Source organism: Fulvia fulva, chromosome 5 (genome assembly GCF_020509005.1).
Source record: "Fulvia fulva chromosome 5, complete sequence".
NCBI lineage: Eukaryota > Fungi > Ascomycota > Dothideomycetes > Mycosphaerellales > Mycosphaerellaceae > Fulvia > Fulvia fulva.
Genome location: NC_063016.1, coordinates 2,766,799 through 2,785,967, shown reverse-complemented (window position 1 = coordinate 2,785,967; position 19,169 = coordinate 2,766,799). Strand labels below are relative to the sequence as shown.

Genomic DNA, 19,169 nt, shown 5'->3' with positions numbered 1-19,169 from the left:
TATTTGTAGCTCCTCTTATAGCCGGGTAAGGAAGGAATCGTATTTAGTAAGCTAGCTATAAGATAAGGTAACAAGTCTTAACCGCGCTTTCCTACTTATCTAGTACTACCGTATAGCCTCGTTTCGAGAGGTCAGCCCGGAGCAAAAGCTTCCCTCTACGCCCTCCCTCCCTATTTGCTCCTTAAGCCAATATCTACCTCTATAGGCCTCAGCCCTTTAGTACTCTCTATTGACCGACATACGTATCCGTCCTCTCGGGCTATATAGATAGTATTAGCCGTCGCTACTAGTATATACTACGCCCTAGGTTTCGACGCCCTTCGCGTTACCGTAGCCTATCTCTAGAAAGCGGCCGTCTATACCTCGTAGGTTTGCTCGGGGTATACACTACGCCGGGTAGCGTACTCCTTACGTTTCTACCTACTAACTAATATAAAGTTCCTTATTACCCTACCCTCGATCCTCCCCGATTATAGAACTAATCCACTTATATTATACGTCTTTTCCCCGTCCTAATAGCCGTCTTTTCCTTACTTAGGCTATCGTCTTTTCCTCGTCGTAATCTACTATATTAGACTAGGTACGTCGTGTAGCGGGATAGGTAGTACCTTAGGCAAAACCCTCGTTCCTATACCGGGTACTTAATAGGCCCTTATAGGCTTCGTCGCGTGTCTACCTACCTACCGTATTGCCCGCTAGCAAACACTAGATTGTTTCGTAGTCCGCTCGACGCCGTCGTATAGTCCGCTTAGTTATTATTTTATAGTCCGCTTGTCTAATATTTGTCGCTTAGCCCGCTCGGTTTACGGTCTCCGGAGGTAAAAATTCTAAACTTATACTAGAGGTGTCCTATCGAGCGTATAGGCCACGGTTCCACGCCCTTCTAATACGTAGAAAGAAGAGGGACTCGCTCCCGATACGAGTATACGCTCGTCGGATAGTTTTTATACCCGTTTTACTAGTAGTCCTCTATTTACCGCGGCTTCGCCTATATTACGCGCCCGTCACGCCTACGACGCTCTAGCGTAAGAATACTTAGCTCTCTCGTAGCAAGACGAGAGGTTCGTAGCCGATACTACGTATAGGTAATTCTCGTCGTCGACCCGGTTATATATATAGGTTATGTATCTAGGTACTACCTACGTAGAGGGAGGTAATATTACCCCCGCCTTCTTCGTCTACGTAGTATACTACCTCCTAGTCGGATTCTAGTATGTCCTTACTAATATAGAAGTACATACGGGGTCTGCCGTCGCCTCGTAGGTATGTCGTATAGCCTAGTAACTTATAGGTCGTTAGTCTCTTATAGTACGGGTTCATCTATAGCTCCTAGATTACTAGGACGTAGTAGACGTACGGGTCCCGCTCGTATAGAAAATAGTTCTAGACTATATCCTTACTATAGTTAACGTTATACTAGATAATACTAAGCGTATCGAGGCTAGTTATCGTTATCGATAATCATTTCCTCTATAATGTGCTATATCTTACTACCTTATACGTCCTAGTCTACGCCTATCGGCTATATACTAAAGGGGAACCGGGCCTAGTTGGATTCCCTCGCTATAGCTAGTAGAGTACGTAGCCTCCCGTACGCCCTAGGTTACGTATCCTTTATATTATTCTCGGCCCTAGGGCGCTTATACCTAACCGCCGCTAGCTAGTTCCGGTATAGGCTAGCCTTACGGTCGCCGTAGAATCTTAGGGCGACGGTTCTGTTTATAATTGCCTTGTTTTTCGCTAGTTTCCGCTATAGGTATTCCGCGCTATACGATAGGTAGTACCCTAGATAGTTCGCGTACCGCCTCGTAGCCGATATATAGTCCCTAGACATATAGTCTCCTATATAGTTCGAGTAGGCCTACTTATTTATATACGTATAGGTTTAGTGTCTATACTGTTAGTATTTGAAGTATTAGAGGACACGAAAGGATAAGGAGTACTTTTCTACTATCTTAAGGCTATATTACTAGATTAGGCCTTGTTCTATCGCTAGATCCGCCGCTTTTGCGTCTTATAGCTATACTATTAGCGTCGAGGCCTTCTTACCTTCTAGCCATTTCCTATAGAGCCAAGTCGCCCTCTAGATTAGAGAGTTAAGAGTGACCGGGTTATCCTCTTAGAGAGTACGTAGGTGACCTTAGTTAGTTAGGTCGAACTCCTTAGGTATATCGTAGACTAGGATCGTAAATTACTTCGTTAAGACCTTCGCTAATACCGCAACCTTAGATACCTACTATAGCTATGCCTCTAGGTGCCTCCTAGTAGTAGTAGAGCTAGTATAGATCTATAGAGTACCGTTAGACTATTAGTTCACTACGACTACCCCTAGTTAATTGATTCGCTAGGTAAGCTCCTTGTTCGATAGCTTCGCTACTTCGGCCTAGTCTTCCTTTACTATAATACGGATCGTAACTATATCGTACGTTATACGGGGGCCTAGTATCGAAGCCGCGACCGATACCTAGCTATAGGGGTGTTGATTCCGGGTAGCCTTATTAATCGCCTAAGACGTCGTCCTTATTTCTTATTACCCTTAGTAATACGATAGTATAAGCGCCGTACGTAGCTAAGTAATTATTACCTATAGAGACCGGTATAGGAGCTAATTGTTAGTTTCTATACTTTTTACGTCCTCTATAAGTTACTACTAGTTGTCTTAGGGGAGCTTTACCTATAGAGCCGTAGGCGCCGGTAGTGCCGTAGCCTAGGCTACTATTATCTAGGAGTTACCTAATATAGCTAGGCACCTCCGCGGCGCTTAGAGCTAAAGAAACAGGGTCAAGAGAACTTTAAGCTATTTAAATTAAATAAGGTAGAACTCCCTTAATTCTAGGGGCAGTGGCCTACTTTATAGATCGTTAGAATAGCCTTAATAAGAGCTTTCAAATGTGTTATGTTTAGCGATATAAGGCGAAAATCCGAGTCTAGTAGATATTATAGTATAGATAAGGGGGGCGAATATCGAGTACGGTTAATAGTAAATAGGCGTTCTAAAACTTCGGTTAGGGGAGTCTATATACGGGTATTACGCGGTAGAGAGTCGCGACCGTTATTATTATTAGGTTGTAGACGGTTTCTATTACGTCCTCGGTCGTTATTACTATTACTATTATTATTATCGTTACTACCGCCTCTACTAGTAGCTTTACGATACTTACGTATTAGCTACTTAAGTAAAGTCTCGCGCGGAGGTAAATAGGAGGGTCGGCGACTAGAGTAGCCCCTACCTCTATTCTATATAGTGTCTTAAGTAGCTTAGAGTCGAGTCTTTAGATCGTTAACCTCCTTCTATAGAGCTTAGTTCTTAGCTTCGGTATCCTATACCTTCTTCTTCTCCTTTTTATAAATCTCGCTAAATTGCTTAACGTGCTTTACTACCGAGGGGGCTATACTACCGAGCGGGCTACTTTTGCTAAGAACTGTACTACTTCTACTTTAATTGCGACGGTATCTTAATACGACGACATCCTATAGAATCGTTACTAGGAGGATAATTCCTCTTTAGATTCTTCGCTATCTAGCGAGTCTACTTAATAGGTACGTACGTTATGCCCCGACTCGCTATATCGCTTATAGCGTCGTAGCCTTAGTACTAGCCGAAGACTATCTAGCGACTCTCTACTCACTTCCTGCCTCCTAGTATCCTCTAGAGATATCAATTACGACGCCTTATCGAAGGTTAGAGACCCTCTAGACTGAATATACTTACGCTTTCGTGCTTTCCGCTATATAAGGGCCTCGTTAGACTTACGTAGCTTACTAATCTCGCTTTGTATAAGAGCTATCTAATACGCTATCTCTCTACTCCCTCTCTATTACCCTATTAAACGACCTTCCTCTTTCTACTACGCCTTTCTAAACCCGTAACGACGCTCTAAGACGTAATGACACCTATTATAAACCCTGTCTCGTCGAAGTTATAGGTATCCTAGTTAAGGATACTATACTTCTCCTTTATATTACGTATAAGTAAGAACTACTTCTTAATAACGTCTAGATCTTCTATTAGGGCTCGCTAACAATCGTATCTACGTATTATACGAACCTTTAGCTTACGATGCCGCCTAATAAACCTGTCTATCTAATTAAGACTAGCGGGCTTAAGACCCTTCTCTTATAGTAATGAATCGGCTATTACTCGTATACTAGCCTTTAATAGCGGGAAACCTCTAAGATCTAGTTCGAGTATATACTTAAGTATTACCCTCTCTTCTAGCTCTTTAAGCTTCTTCGAATTGGGCTCGTAGTCACCCCGAGGAGGTCGTCTATTCAATCGATACCCTAGTGTAGTTAGAGACGCGTCGTATACCTTTATAGTAAGTCGATTCGTGATTATCGCGTCGCGTTTCGTAGCCTAGATAGCTAAGGTCAGTTTGGCCTCGTTTGAAGACAATATACGCTATAATAGTAGTTATATAGCTATATCTATAGAAGTGGTACAGTTCTTAGCAAAAGTAGCCCGCTTAGTAGTATAGCCCGCTCAGTAGTAAAGCACGTTATATAGGTTATTAGCCTCCCTATACTTCTTCTCTACCTCTTATAACTTTACTAGTTATAATCCTTCTTACTCTTTAGGTCTACGGCCATCTTCTATATTATAGCTTCCTCGCTTCGTAGTATCTTATAGATACGGTTATACTCGGTATATAGCGTAGTATACTAGGTGTTTTAGAGGTTGTTAGCTCGCTCTATTATATCGAGTTGTCTACCTTTAGTAATCGCTATATTTACTACCTATAGTACGAAGTCGTAGGTAGTCTTCGGGTACTAGGATACGAGGGTCGTAAGTTTATCTAGTATAATATTCTAGTATTCGGATACGAGAATGTACTCTACCTCGTCGAGTAATAGGTACACCTCGTCTAGGTCGCCGCCTAGGTTCTCTTCGAGCTTAAACTCGAACAGTTCTATTAAGTTAATCTTACTACCTTCTTCTCGCTTAAAGGCTTTCTAGTAAGCTTTATTTATTTCCTATTATAGCGCGATACCGGTATCTACTATAACCCGCCGGTTATCGTCCTATATCTAACTCTAAGTAAAAGAGGAGAGGTCGGGGAAAAGAGATATACGCTACTTACCTTTACCCTTAGGCTTTAGTAGCGGTAGTATACCGCCGTTCGTCTATAAAGTTATATTATCTAGGTTCGGGGAGGCGTAACGATGCCTATTTCCTAACTATCTACGAGCGCGCGACTACCTACTAATAATATCGCCGCGTTAAGTTCTCTAGGCATTTACGCGCTATACGCCTTACCGTATTCTATGTTCTAATATAACTCTACCCGTTCTTCGAGTTCTATAGTTCTATCTGTTCCTATTATTACGCGTCCCTTACCTAGATCCGCGATCTAGGTAGGGTAGTAGAACAAACTATAAGGGCGCGCGTACTATAGGGTCTGAATGAGAGAGTTATTGTTCTACGAAGCTACGAAAGAGGAGCGCGAGGCGCGGCGAAGTTATCAAGCAAAGCCAAGCCGCGCTAACCCGATGCGGAAGGTCCGCGGTTCACCCGGGCCGACGCAGCTGCAGTGAGGGGTCGCGGGCTGCCCGTAACCATAACAATAGACATATACCTGCATAGGCCGAACAGGGTCCTAGAACAGGGGAATGACAAATCTATCTATCTATATAAATTTGCTGGTTGCAATGGGCCTGATATTGGATAAAGAAAACACGATTGAAGATGTGGTGTTGTTTTTTGGTGGAGGTGGGCGCTTTGGTCCGTATGACGCGTGGAATGTTAGCTGGCAAAACTTGAACGCGGGTTACGAGCGTGAAAAGCAAGATGCGAAACGTTGCGCCATTTCTTTGGGAAAGCTTGTTTTCTTGGCCTCGGGTGGAGCTGCTCGTGCTTTTCGTGATTCACTTTGGATAAACGAGGGAGTCGTATTCCTTTCTTTGGTCGGGGACATGTTGCATGCGGAGAAGTGGAAAGGGTGGTATTCACTGTTGCTCGATGTGAGTCGAGACTTGTGTCGCAGTAGCTTCGTTCAATGAGTGGTCCTCAGTGGACCGCGTCACTGACGCTACGGCTAGAGTGGCCCTGGTCGATCAAGAATCCGGTGCAGCAGCACGAAGTGGAAGAATTGCTCCGGCTGGGTGGAAGAAGTGTTGGACAGCATACGTCCGTTTGATGGTGCTTCAGTTTGGGACGCAGGTCCGACGCAGCTTTCCATCAGAAATCGTTTGTCCCTCTCGTGCACATGTCGGAAGCAAGGGATGCCTGTTAAAGATCGGATGCCGCTTCGAAGTTCAGTGCAATGTTGTGTTTCAGCCCATCGCAACACCGTCGCCGCTCCCACGTCGGAAAGTCGCAGGTCTGATGAGATCTGATATGCTACGCGTCTTGGCCATGGAAGCTGTTGGCGCGAAACAGAGATCGGTGTCATGTACAGTATACAGGAAGGCGATGAAGTGCTGCTGCAACATGCGCGTCCACGTCCACGTCTGCGACCGTGTGCTTTGTTCTTCCGGAGGGAGGTGCGATGCGACGGTGGCCTCCTTCCTCCTTCCTCAATGAGCAGATCCCGTTGGAGTGTCCCGAGGTGGAGCGATAGGCAGTGGTGGTGGAGCGTTTGGAGATCTCAACTGGAGAGTCGGCGAGACGCGTGTCCTTGGTGGTGGGAGGTGGGTCTGACGCTGGGGGCCAGCTGGCTGCTGGTACAGTAGAACTACAGTAGTACGAGCGTCTGCGCGCTGTGATTGCGTGCAAGCTGCGTCGGCGGTGGAACGCTTGCTGCAACACATGCTTCCAGGTGATGCCGCAGGCCCCGTACAGCTGTGGCGAGCTCCATCCATCACCAGCAGCTACATGTAGGGAGGAAACAATGTCTGTTGGATGGCAGTGTATGGCGCAAGTGCTGACCATCAACGTCACTCCCAAACTCTGCTCCAGCTCTAGCAGACATCCATGCACGCCATGAATCATACCTACAGTACTAGTTTTCATGCACCATGGACGGACTCCCAGGAGGCTAGCACATGTCCCGGCTGCCAAAGACCTGAAACGCGCCATGTTGACGCGAGGGTCTGTGACAGTCTGTGAGTCTGTGAGCGCACCGATGGCCAGGGCGAGGAATTCTGTAACGGCGACAGCTGCATATACATATACATACACTACACGCGGCCAGCATCTTCATTCCACTTCTTACGAGCATGCGTGCAGCCATCGTTACACGTAATTCGTCTATTTTCTAGCATACGCATACGGCATGAGCGTGGCGTCGCTTCCTTGTCGCCGCTGACTGTGCTGCAGCCTGCAGTAGCTAAAAAGGTACGCTGTTCACTGCCTACTAGTAGGCAAGCACGTGGCAAGGTAGATCCCCTCCGGCCACGACCACTCTTCCGACGCTTGCTTCCGTGGGGAGGCGTGGGAGGATATATGCACGCTCGAGTTCCTCCGGCAATGAGTGTCTTGGATGTCTATCGTCATCCCAACCATCGAGAGTCCCGTCTGCATTCATGTTGATTGACATTGACATCCTGGACCATGCGTTAACGACTTTGACAGGGGCAACAACGACTCCCGCTCCAAGCGCATGTCCCGAGCTTTTTGCATTGCCCGTCCCAGCAAATCAACCATAACAGCCTGTCGCCGTGCAACTCTCACCAGCACCCTCGCTGCTTCTCCCTGCATTCGCTTTCTGTCCTTTCACTTCCACACGCACACTCTCTATCCCGCACGAGGTCCGCACAGTGACCCCGAGCAGCCATGCTCACGTTTCGCCGAGCGCTCGTTGTCGCGGCTGTAATTTTATCCTGCTTTCTCCTCCTCCGCCACACGCACAACAGCAACCAGCCGGCGAACATCAAGGTTAACAATTCACCGAAACCTACGGGCACGCATGCAGACAACAGAAAGATCGTCGATGCCGCACCGGACTCCGTGAAGTCCATCGTCGCAGGCTCGAAACCAGCACCCTCTGTCGCACCGAGCGAAGACCACGCCCGAGTCGCCCTTTCGAAGAAGCCTCGCCCACAGATTGCATTCGAGCATCTCAAGCTCAAGCCGCTTAGACAACAACTCGCCTACACCTTCCCCTACGATGCCGAGAGCAGATTCCCAGCGTACATCTGGCAGACGTGGAAATACCAGCCGTCGTCGGGCGAGTTTCAGGAGGAGTGGAGGCCAGCAGAGGCATCTTGGACAGAGTTGCATCCGAGCTTCGTGCATGAAGTTATTACGGACTCTGTAGCGGTGCACCTGGTCAGACACTTCTACGCAAGCATACCAGAAGTGCAAGAGGCCTACAACGCCCTACCTGCTGCCGTTCTGAAGGCAGACTTCTTCCGCTACCTCATCCTGCTGGCAAGAGGTGGCATCTACACAGATATCGATACGACCGCGCTGAAGTCTGCAGTGGAGTGGGTGCCAGCAGACGTGCCACGGAGTAGCTACGGACTAGTGGTGGGCATTGAGGCCGATCCAGATCGACCGGACTGGCACGACTGGTACTCGCGAAGGATCCAGTTCTGTCAGTGGACCATCCAAGCCAAGCCTGGACACCCTGTACTGGTTGACATTGTCGCGACCATCACCGAGGAGACTCTCCGCAGGAAGAAGGCAGGCGAGCTTGACTCGAAACACATGAAGGCTGTCATGAAGAACGTGGTGGAGCTTACCGGTCCAGCCTTGTGGACGGATACCATCTTCAAGTTCTTCAACAACCCAGACTACTTTGACATGTCCACGAGCAAGGGCAACATCACCTGGCAGCAGTTCACGGGCATCACGCAGGCCAAGAAGGTCGGCGACGTCGTGGTACTACCCATCACATCATTCTCGCCAGGCGTCCAACAAATGGGCGCTGGCGACATCGATGACCCGATGGCTTTCGTACATCACACTTTCGAGGGTACCTGGAAACCTGAATTCGAAAGGCACATCGGCGAACAGAAAGATTAGATCCCATGCTGCATGGAGATTCTACGGGAATCACACAAAAAAGAGACTACGGCTCATTGCCGGAAAGTGCAGTCGAGCGGCGACATCACCGCAGGCTTAAGATTGCCACGAAACAGCTTCCACGCACAGACGCAAGCAAGTGCGAACAGGGCACATTGCGCCACGGGGATTGATACCGCAGATGGTATCGCTTGGCTCGAGAGACGAGCCTGATTCACTTGCACATATAGACACGGGACCTACAGCAATGGTCCCACATCCGCCGTCACGAAACGGACAGATGGGTTGCATCGCATGGCATGGCATAGAAGGGGTTGATTGCATGGGTATGGAGTGTATACATCGCTATTCAAGTGCTGAATGGCCAGTGTTTGTTGCGGATTTTTGCTTTGTTGAGAGAAATTGAGGAGAAGCGTCGGCGTATGAATGATTCGGTTCTGCATAGGAGGAAGGAGGATTTGGTCGTTGCCATTGTTGTCACGGCGACGAGTGAATTTGAGGTTGTTCGAAGCAGACAGACGTGCGGATATAGAGAATTTTCATCTCGAATCGCCAGACCTGCTCGCCCCATACTGATCCTTCTTTATACCGGATGAATCTGCTCCTTCTTCTACTTTGTTTTGAACCCCATAACGGTCAAGGGTTGAGGCAAGACCGAAAGGAGGTATCCCATTGCCAGGTAGAGGAGGTGTCCCACCGCAACCACTACGAGGACCAACACCGCCAGTTCTATGGGCAGCACATCGTCCATCATCTTCTCTTCGCGGGACTCCACGATCTTGGGCACGACAGCTCGGAGGGCTTTGTTCTCTTGAAACAGCTTTGCCTCTCTCTGCTTCAGGTGCTGGTTCTCTTCGAGAAGCTCTGTCTCTCGCTGCTTCAGGTGTTGGTTTTTTTCCAGAAGCTCTGCGTCCCGCTGCTTCAGGTACTGGTTCTCTTGGCGAAGCTCTGCTTTTCGCTGCTTCAGATGTTGATTCATGGTTTCCACGCTCTCACACCTCACGATCGCGAGCTCCAGCTGTCGATTTAGATCGCGGTGTTGCTTCTCTGATCTTGAGGGAGAGGTCGTGAGTCTGAGGTAGCGATGAGGCTGATCTGATGGGGCTGGAAAGTGGGTCTGATCTCTGGTACCAGTGTTTTCGGACATCGAGGGGCTGCTAGATGGGGTCTTGATGCATTCGGCGCGGGTAGTTGAGGTTACTGGTGACGGTGGCGAGGTGGAGGAACTGTTGGAGTTGGGGGAGTCTGGGTCTGGATTGGTGATGATGAGGCGCGGGTGGGTAGTCATCTCTTCGTGCGATTGCATGTCTATGCACACGATACTGTTCACTGGGTCTTGGTGAGTCTTCTTAGCATCATGCGGGTGATGTTGTATCTTATGCGTTGCTACAGATAGTGACAAGTATGTCTAGGAACGACAGGCCGTGAGACAAGACATGAAAAGCTGCAGATCTCGCTGGTGGCTTTGATTAAGAAGACTTGCCTCAAAGACCTTCATTCTGGGATGCGTACTTTACGGAGACAATATCAATCTCCTAGACCACCATCGAATTGATATCGAAGACATCCAGCATCGATGTATCCTCCAACGCCACCGTTGTTACCTAGGAGCTGTCAGAGTACAGTTCGCGATCGTGATCCACGAAACCTATGGACTCACACCGTCGATAGGCTGCAACCAACAGCGCATAGCACTCATTGCCCGGATTACCATCACATAAAGGGTGGTCTACCGACTGCAACGTAGCCATCCCAACACAGCCCTCAACCCAACTGACTGTGTAGCTACACCATTCGCGAATTTTTAGCCACATGCGAACATACAGCACATCACTCCACTGCATTGAAGGCGCCAGACTTACTCATAGCCAATCTCCCAATGCGTTCGTCTCTTGTGCAAAGGTACGTCGCCTGCGGCCATGACCGTCTTCTTCCAGATCTTACAGACGTCGTCTGCCGACAAGGATTGTTCAATAGACCAGATGTCGGCATGACCCTTGAAATCAGCCGGATCGTTGCAGACGGCCGGTTTTCTTTCCAACGGTGTGGAAGGAGGGAGAAGGTCAAGGCGCTTGCGCAGAGGTGACGGTGCCGCGCAGTGAGGCTCGAGGGTTGATCGTCATTAGATAATAACGGCAGCTTGTCTCAGCGGGACAGATCTGTAGCACGCAAACAGTTTCGGCCTTATGTTACTGCCGTGTATGGTGCCCAGCTTGTGAGACTAATCGATATAGTCCAGAATCAGGTTGAGGAGCGCAAGAGGTTGACAAGTGCATGACAGCTGCCAGACCACGCTTGTGCGGTAGAGATCCATGCCACATTCGTGAGCATTGCAGAAGTTGTCCGTGTCGCATCGTGACTTCTTAACAACGATATGGGTTGGCCACAATGTCATTGTACTTGCGGCGAGTGTCAGAGGCTAGCACAGTATGCACTGCAATTCTGTCAAGAGGGCTCACATACTCGCACTTGGTCCGCATACCGACAATTTTTCGATGCTCGAGGAGCAGAGTGCTGACTTATGTGGTACTGGCTCCAAAATGTGCAATGCAAATCGTGTCTCGCTCGGCGCCCGCACTGTATGAGCTTCGTCAGTCACCCACGTACGGTAACAGCTCATTCGCTGTGTCGAAATCGAGTCGAGGTAGGCTTGTAGCGCAAGAAATACGAAACTTGTGTCGTCCGGCACATCTTCGAGTGGACGAAGCCCTCGCGTAGCACACGTTCCTTTTGCAAAGCGACCGCGTGAGTATCAATTCCGCCTCTGGACTATCTCGATGGTAAGCGACTCGGTCAGACTCAGCTTCGCGCTTCCATCCGGCACCTATGTCGCATCAAAAAGACTCCCCAATCACTTCCTCCTTGCCATCAAGATGGGCGAACGCGGCACGCTTTCTCTGACTAAAAGCCAGTGGGTCAATGGGCCTGGGAGGTAATGGCTGCAAATGATCATACGTAGGCGGAAGACAGTGAACCTGTGGTCTCAGGCATATTTGTGGTGCAATTCGTGATCTTGTTTTGTCCTATGTGATGAGTGAACGTGTGGTCGTTCTTGCTGTCGGACTCGCCAGGAAAGGAAAGTGAATCCGACAATCGCCAAGGAAAGCCCGATGAACCCCTTTCCTTCTACTTCTTTCTTTGCTCATCAACATCAGCGCCCATCGTCTCGTTCGGCCATCAGATACCGTTGGCTGAAGAAGATCTCGATGAGAGATCTATCTGTGGACTGGTGCGGCTATCGAACTTGCATCCTCCATACCATTGCTCGACAGATCGCAATGCCTTTAGGACTCTACGTTCAGCACATCATCTGTGGTGCTCCAGCACCAATTGCACTGTCAATGACACGCAGCTTTTGGTGTCAATAATTCCGCTTCGAGAATTCAAGCTCTAGTCGATTCCAGCAAGTCAGGTCAGTCACAATATGCCATGCGCTTAATAATACCACAACTCAGCAGTCACACACGTTCAACGATGTCTGCAGACGTCATCCATGACTATATTTACCAGAACGACTATCGCGGTCGTCTAGCTATAGAGGTGATGGTCCAGCATGGCCATGACCTTGAGAAAGACAAGATCTACCTGGTGACCCGAGCAAGTCCAGGCCACCTGAAGCATGTGGCCCATATGGAGACAGCCTGGAGTCACCTTTGAGCCAGCGAATCACAATCTTGCAGCAAATCCTCATAAGTAGGACTTTTCCTCTGACCTTGCCAACGTGCATCCGACTGTACCTTGTCAGACTTACGACCGGCATCGTAGAGCTTTCCTATGCCCCCTCACGTACCAGCTGGGAACAATTACTCGGTCGGATCTAGCGGATTTGGCTGGAGTACACCACCGTTGGCCATCTTCATCGAGGTTGTTCGTGCCTATGTTGGTGATCAAAGTCCTTTCTCTAGAGTCGTGGAGTTGAGATCTCTGCCGGCCAGCCCTTGCCGAGGCTGATCGTCAGATCTTCATCGAGCATGGAGCAACACTCTCTACGAGTGGGCTGATCGCCACAGCAGTTGGTCCAAAGCATGCAGAAGTAGGGGCAAGGGCTGAGGACAAAGATCGTTGCCGCCGAGCGCGTTATACCCGTGTCAGAACCATCATTGCTTGAACCGTCAGGCGTGCTAACGCGATATATAGATAGCAGCGACCTACGCGAATCACTCGCGTGTTGCCGTGCCGCAGGACACCAGAAAGCATACACTGCGAAGGCCAGTCTTGCAATAAACCGACTGGCAATGCAAGCTGCCAACAACCCTTGGGGTCAAAACCATGCATCTAGACTGTTCGACACATGACTTTGATAGTCGACAGACATGTCTGACGCACATGCAGGGCTGTAGCTCAAGGAGCATGAGGCTCATGGCACTTGATCGGGCTTCAGAGTTGCACACGACTTCAGCGTCGTGCACGTGAAGACATGTAACCATCACGAGCTGCGGACGGCCACATGGCAGGCTGCCTCAGTGGACTACTTCTACCACTCCTCTTACGGGCCTCCTTCATTACGACGAACAACCATCAATAGCTTCGACAAGCACTGCTCGAAGAACACCAGGCTCAATATCGACCCAACAACAGCAAGGCTTTTCTGTCGCTGGCCTACCAGCCTATAGTGGCCAGTCCGTCGTGAGTCCACACTACAACAAGCCGTAACAGGTAACGCGGAGAGCACTCAAGCTACTACCAGATACCTAAATCTTCGTCCTACCTGGTCGCTCATCGTGCACCACAAAGCGGAACAGCAACAATCGGTCATGACACTCCCTCAGCGTTTCTGGCAGTATGCCAGGCCTGTCACAGTCGCATTTCTGTTGGCAGCTGTGCTATACTCCGCGCTTGTGGTCAAGCAGCCAGCAGCCACAACCAACAGGCTTCACTCACGCCAGCTGGGACTCTACACCCACACGAATGCTTCATACGCCCGCGATCTTGGCCATTCACAGTACCTCTACACCCGTGATACCGACTACACGGGCTGGCCAGCGCTAACAGCAGCTTCCGACGACGATTACGCGGTTGCTAAGAAGAGGGGTGAACTCCTCCTCTGCTGGCTCGATAACCCTGAAGAAGTTCCTCCCGAGAAAGGTACTAGCCCGTGGAACAACTACGATGATCTCGAGACGTGGGGATGGGAGGATAAATCTAGAGACTGGACTGGAGGTGAAAGGGATCCAGGATTGAAGGACATTTTTGATAATTCGGAAATCAATCGTGATGCCAAGGGGGTGAGTTCCTTGATTTGGGCTGCATCAAGCAGTTACGCCCAAAAGAGTCTATCAATTCGCACCACAGGCAAAATCGAGCAATGATGATGGGCCATGGCTAATGTTAGTGCTTGCAGGACAAGAAAGCGGTCTTTGAGCATACCAGAGAGCACCCAGCAGAGGGGGGACAGAGATACCCTGTAAGTGCTTCACTTCTACAAGCAACACAGTGCTGATCACAAAGCTATAGGCCACCGGCGCGAAATACGAAAACTACGTCTATCCTCGGCACGGTCTTCTCGTCGCAGAGTACAATTACGGCCCGGATAGAAGAATCGAATCATTGATCAGAAAGGGGACATGGGATACCTCGACGATGTCCAAGCCAAAGCTTTTTCAGCTCTCGGATGTCATGTGGCTGGGTTGGGCCAAATATACGACTGACGACAATCGATCGAACCTTCAGATCATGGCCGTCCACCAGGTCGGCAACGATCCGACCAAGGCTATGATGGCTAAGATCATGAAGGCAACAGTCCCCAGCAAAGGACCAATGTTTCTGGGAAGGGCTCCACAGTAGCCAGGCGTAGACTTCACACCTGGTTCGGCGGAGTTCTCCGCCTTTCTGGGATCGGAGGCCGTTTGGGCTCTGCCTTACTTCCTGATACAGAGAGGAGGGCCAGAGCACTTAAACAAGCGACTGACCATCGAAAAGATCACGGTTTTCACGGCAGCAGAGACCAAGTGGAACAGCGATCCGACTTTCATGTTATATTTGAAGGAATTGGAGGATGATAAGTGAATGAGCAGGATGAGCAGCCAAGGCGGTCACCTCGAGGTCCCTGGAAAGGCCGTGACGGTCAGCGGTTCTTTCGAGATTCTAGTTAGGCGTTGTCGAATCGAAGGAACTCGAAGCGGTCTTTGAGCGATGATGTTGTGCATTTTTCTAGTAGACAGTAAAGTTCCAGTTAAGACTCAAGTAAATATGCATTGGAAGGACTCATTCGGGCCGTAGATGCCGAGCGTATGACCACACTTGGCGATTGCTCCTCACAACATTGGACTTTGGAGTTACACCTGCTTTCGGCAAGATCACCACTTCCCGAGTAATATACCGATCCCGTGGCCGATCGGGAAGTGACATACACGGAACAACACAAAGTACATTCGAACGACTCTGCAACCATGTCGGGACTCTCTGACCGGCTCTCGAAGCTGAATCCGTTCGGCAAGGCGAAGACCGACGTTGAGGATCTGGGAGAAGAAATGCAACCAGATTCCATGGCCGGCGGCGGTCATTCTACGCGGCCTACCAAGATCACTAAAGAGCAGCTCCGTGTCAGCCACGCCGTCAAGAAGTTCTTGGTCGACCACAAGATCTTCAATGCAAATGACGCTGCACTGGACAACGATGCCACTTCTAGCGCTCTCAAGGAATTGCTCGACAGGCCACATGTCAATGTCCCTCCTGCTGTGCTGGATAGATCACATCCGCTTACGGAGTACTTCATTTCATCTTCGCACAACACCTATCTGCTGGCTCATCAACTTTATGGCACATCATCGGCAGGTACGTGGTAGTCTGAGAAGGAGCCATTCGCTTCTGTACATACTCGGTACCTCTCTGACTCGTCGTCTTGGCAGAGGCATACGAATCCGCACTCAGGACTGGCTCTCGTTGTGTGGAGATTGATGCATGGTTCGTCTTCACTCGAAAGATGCTTCCCCATACCTTGACACTGACGCCGGTAGGGACAATGATGACGACAAAGACGAGCCAAAAGTCACACATGGCTATACTCTGGCCTCTCATATACCCTTTCGTAGCGTCTGCGAGACGATACGGGATGTTATCGATACAGAAGCCGCCGCGCCACAGCTAGGCTCTGGCTACAAAGCTGCGCCGGTCCTTCTTTCTTTAGAGAATCACTGCAATGCGCACGGTCAATCACGACTTGTTGATATCATGCGTGAAGTATGGGGCGACAGACTGTTGTCTGAGGCTGTACGGAATGAGGGCACCAGAGAGCAGGCAGGAACTGGAGAACATGTGACGCTGGCCGAGCTCGGTTCCAAGATTGGTGTCATTGTTGAGTTCCATCTTCCTGATGGTGATGGAGAGTCATCAGACTCCAGCTCAGACGAGGACGAAGATGAGCAAGTTCGCCTTGATCATCAAAAGTACCGCGAGCAAAAGAAGCAGAATCCAGCCATGGGCATCGTTCCGGAGCTTGCAGAACTGGGCGTCTATGCACAGTCGGTAAAGCCCAGAAACAACTCATGGTTCGAAGAGGACTTGCAAGATGGGCCCCATCACCACCTCATCAACGTATCCGAGTCTGGTCTGCTCAAGCTCATGCCCGCACACAGCGACAAGATCAGTAAGCACAACGCCAAACACCTCATGCGTGTCTTTCCGAAGGGTACACGAATCAGTTCCAAGAACTTGAGCCCAGTGCCCTTCTGGGGTATCGGTGCACAGATCTGTGCTCTGAATTGGCAGACTTTCGACCACAGTATGCAGCTCAACGAAGCACTATTCGCCGGCTCCGACGGCTATGTACTGAAGCCAGCCGCCCTTCGTGCTGATGGATCTGGAATCGTCGACAGTGGCAAGAAAAAGGTCCTGAAGCTCCACATCGCAGGGGCAACGGATCTGCCAATCCCAGAGGATCGAGAAGCTGACGAGATCCGACCTTATGTGACATGCACTCTGGTACACCCAGACGATATCTCCGGTGACCATCCGAAGGAAAAGACAGGTGTGTACAAGCAACATAAATTGCAGCTACTCCACAAGGGCGAGAATCCACCCCCTACCGACCCTATCTGGAACGAAACCTTGAAGTGGACGTACGCAGATAACGAGCTGGCCTTCCTGCGCATCCTGATCAAATCGGACGATCGCTTTGCCCGGAATCCAGTGTTCGTTGTTTCTGCTGTCAGACTAATGTATGCTGCCCCAGGGTGGTCGTTTATCCGGATGCTAGATCTCAAGGGAAGAGAGACGCATTGTACACTATTAGTCAAGTTTGAGATTGTGGACGCATCTTCAGGCAGATTTGGCGCTGGAATCGCAGGATCGGATTAGTGGCCTCGCCTGCGACTTTGCGAGTGCCTTCGTCTGGGTGGCGAGTGACGCCAGGTAGCCAAAGGAGACGAACGCAGACATCCGTCGAGAATGGAATTTGTTCACGATATATATCGATCGAGGCGCCATCGCTAAACACGACACATTCAAAAGCCCTTATCAAGGCCATTCCAACGATCTACAAAGCAGGCTACTGGCCCTAAAATTGAGGGAGTTCTACCTCATTCAATTTGGACAGCTTGAAGTTCTCTTCACCCTGTTTCTTCAGCTCCAAACGCCGCGGAGGTGCCTAGCTGCATTAGGCAACTCCCAGGCAATGGCAGTCCAGGCTACGGCACCACCGGCGCCTACGGCTCCACAGGCGAAGCTCCCCCAAGACAACTAGCAGCAACTTATAGGGGACGCAAAAAGCATAGAAACCAACGATCAGCTCCTATACCGGCCTCTCTAGGTGATGATCACTCAGCTACGCACGGCGCTAGTACTGTCGTATCACCGAGGGCAACAAGAAATAAGGACGACGTCTTAGGCGATTAACAAGGCCACCCGGATTCAACACCCCTATAGCTAGGCATCGGTCGCGGCATCGACACTAGGCCCCCGCCTAACGTACGATATAGTTACGATCCGTATTATAGTAAAGGAAGACTAGGCCGAAGTTACGAAGCTATCGAATAAGGAGCTCGCCTAACGAATTAATTAACTAGGGGTAGTCGTAGTAAACTAATAGTCTAACGGTACTCTATAGATCTATACTAGCTCTACTACTACTAGGAGGCACCTAGAGGCATAGCTATAGTAGGTATCTAAGGTTACGGTATTAGCGAAGGTCTTAACGAAGTAATTTACGATCCTAGTCTACGACATACCTAAAGAGTTCGACCTAACTAACTAAGGTCACCTACGTGCTCTCTAGGAGGACAACCCGGTCACTCTTAACTCTCTAATCTAGAAGGCGACTTAGCTCTATAGGATATAGCTAGAAGGCAAGAAGGCCTCGGCGCTAATCGTATAGCTATAAGACGCAAAAGCGGCGGATCTAGTAATAGAACAAGGCCTAGTCTAGCAATATAGCCTTAAGATAGTAGAAAAGCACTCCTTATCCTTCCGTGTCCTCTAATGCTTTAAATACTAACAGTATAGATACTAAACCTATACGTATATAAACAAGTAGGCCTACTCGAACTATATATAAGACTATATATCTAGGGACTATATATCGGCTACGAGACGGTACGCGAACTGTCCGGGGTACTACCTATCGTATAGCGCGGAATGCGTATAGTAGAAACTAGCGAAAAACAAGGCAATTATAAACAGAACCGTCGTCCTAAGATTCTACGGCGACCGTAAGGCTAGTCTATACCGGAACTAGCTAGCGGCGGTCGGGTATAAGCGCCCTAGGGCCGAGAACGATATAAAGGATACGTAACCTAGGGCGTACGGGAGGCCACGTGCTCTGCTAGCTACGGCGAGGGAATCTAACTAGGCCCGGCTCCCCTTTAGTATATAGCCGATAGGCGTAGACTAGGACGTATAGGGTAGTAGGACATAGGACAATATAGAGGAAATGATTGTCAATAACGATAACTAGCCTCGATACGCTTAGTATTATCTATAGGCTAGCAAACATCCGGACACCTAGTATCTATCTATACTAATACTAGCGATACTATATATAGATACACGCTATCCTATTAGGTCCTTCTTCGTCTTTCGTATAATCCGCCGTCTTCTGCTACTACGTAACTCGTACCTGTTAAATAGGTTATAAGCCCGGGTTAGTAACTCGGTATTTCGCCCTCGATAAAGTCGTATTAGAGTCATTCCTCTTTAGAACAAAAGGAAGATAGACTAGAGGCCGTACCCGCCTTATATAGGAAGCTATAGCCGTGCTATAGGTATATATAAGACGTAAAAGAGCCTAGTAAGGCACTATTAGACTCCGAGTTAGGGAGCCTATACT

General features: G+C 49.3%; 4 protein-coding genes across 4 annotated transcripts; 3 read left to right on the top strand and 1 right to left on the bottom strand.

Moving 5' to 3' along the window:
- Positions 1-7,714: 7,714 nt before the first annotated feature.
- Positions 7,715-8,908, top strand: CLAFUR5_05986 (Initiation-specific alpha-1,6-mannosyltransferase; the record flags this gene model as incomplete). Its single annotated transcript, XM_047905134.1, has 1 exon — positions 7,715-8,908. The coding sequence occupies one exon, from the start codon at positions 7,715-7,717 to the stop codon at positions 8,906-8,908; it is 1,194 nt and encodes a 397-aa protein (XP_047761919.1).
- A 610-nt stretch (positions 8,909-9,518) lies between these two features.
- CLAFUR5_05985 (uncharacterized protein) lies at positions 9,519-10,214 on the bottom strand (the record flags this gene model as incomplete). The annotated part of the gene is made up of 1 exon (XM_047905133.1): positions 9,519-10,214. The coding sequence occupies one exon, from the start codon at positions 10,212-10,214 to the stop codon at positions 9,519-9,521; it is 696 nt and encodes a 231-aa protein (XP_047761744.1).
- Positions 10,215-13,662: 3,448 nt separating this feature from the next.
- CLAFUR5_05984 (uncharacterized protein) lies at positions 13,663-14,692 on the top strand (the record flags this gene model as incomplete). The annotated part of the gene is made up of 3 exons (XM_047905132.1): positions 13,663-14,133; positions 14,250-14,312; positions 14,363-14,692. The coding sequence occupies 3 exons, from the start codon at positions 13,663-13,665 to the stop codon at positions 14,690-14,692; spliced, it is 864 nt and encodes a 287-aa protein (XP_047761741.1).
- A 605-nt stretch (positions 14,693-15,297) lies between these two features.
- Positions 15,298-17,203, top strand: CLAFUR5_05983 (1-phosphatidylinositol 4,5-bisphosphate phosphodiesterase 1; the record flags this gene model as incomplete). Its single annotated transcript, XM_047905131.1, has 3 exons — positions 15,298-15,682; positions 15,757-15,811; positions 15,865-17,203. 3 exons carry the CDS (start codon positions 15,298-15,300, stop codon positions 17,201-17,203), a joined length of 1,779 nt encoding a protein of 592 aa, XP_047761758.1.
- Between the last annotated feature and the right edge of the window lie 1,966 nt (positions 17,204-19,169).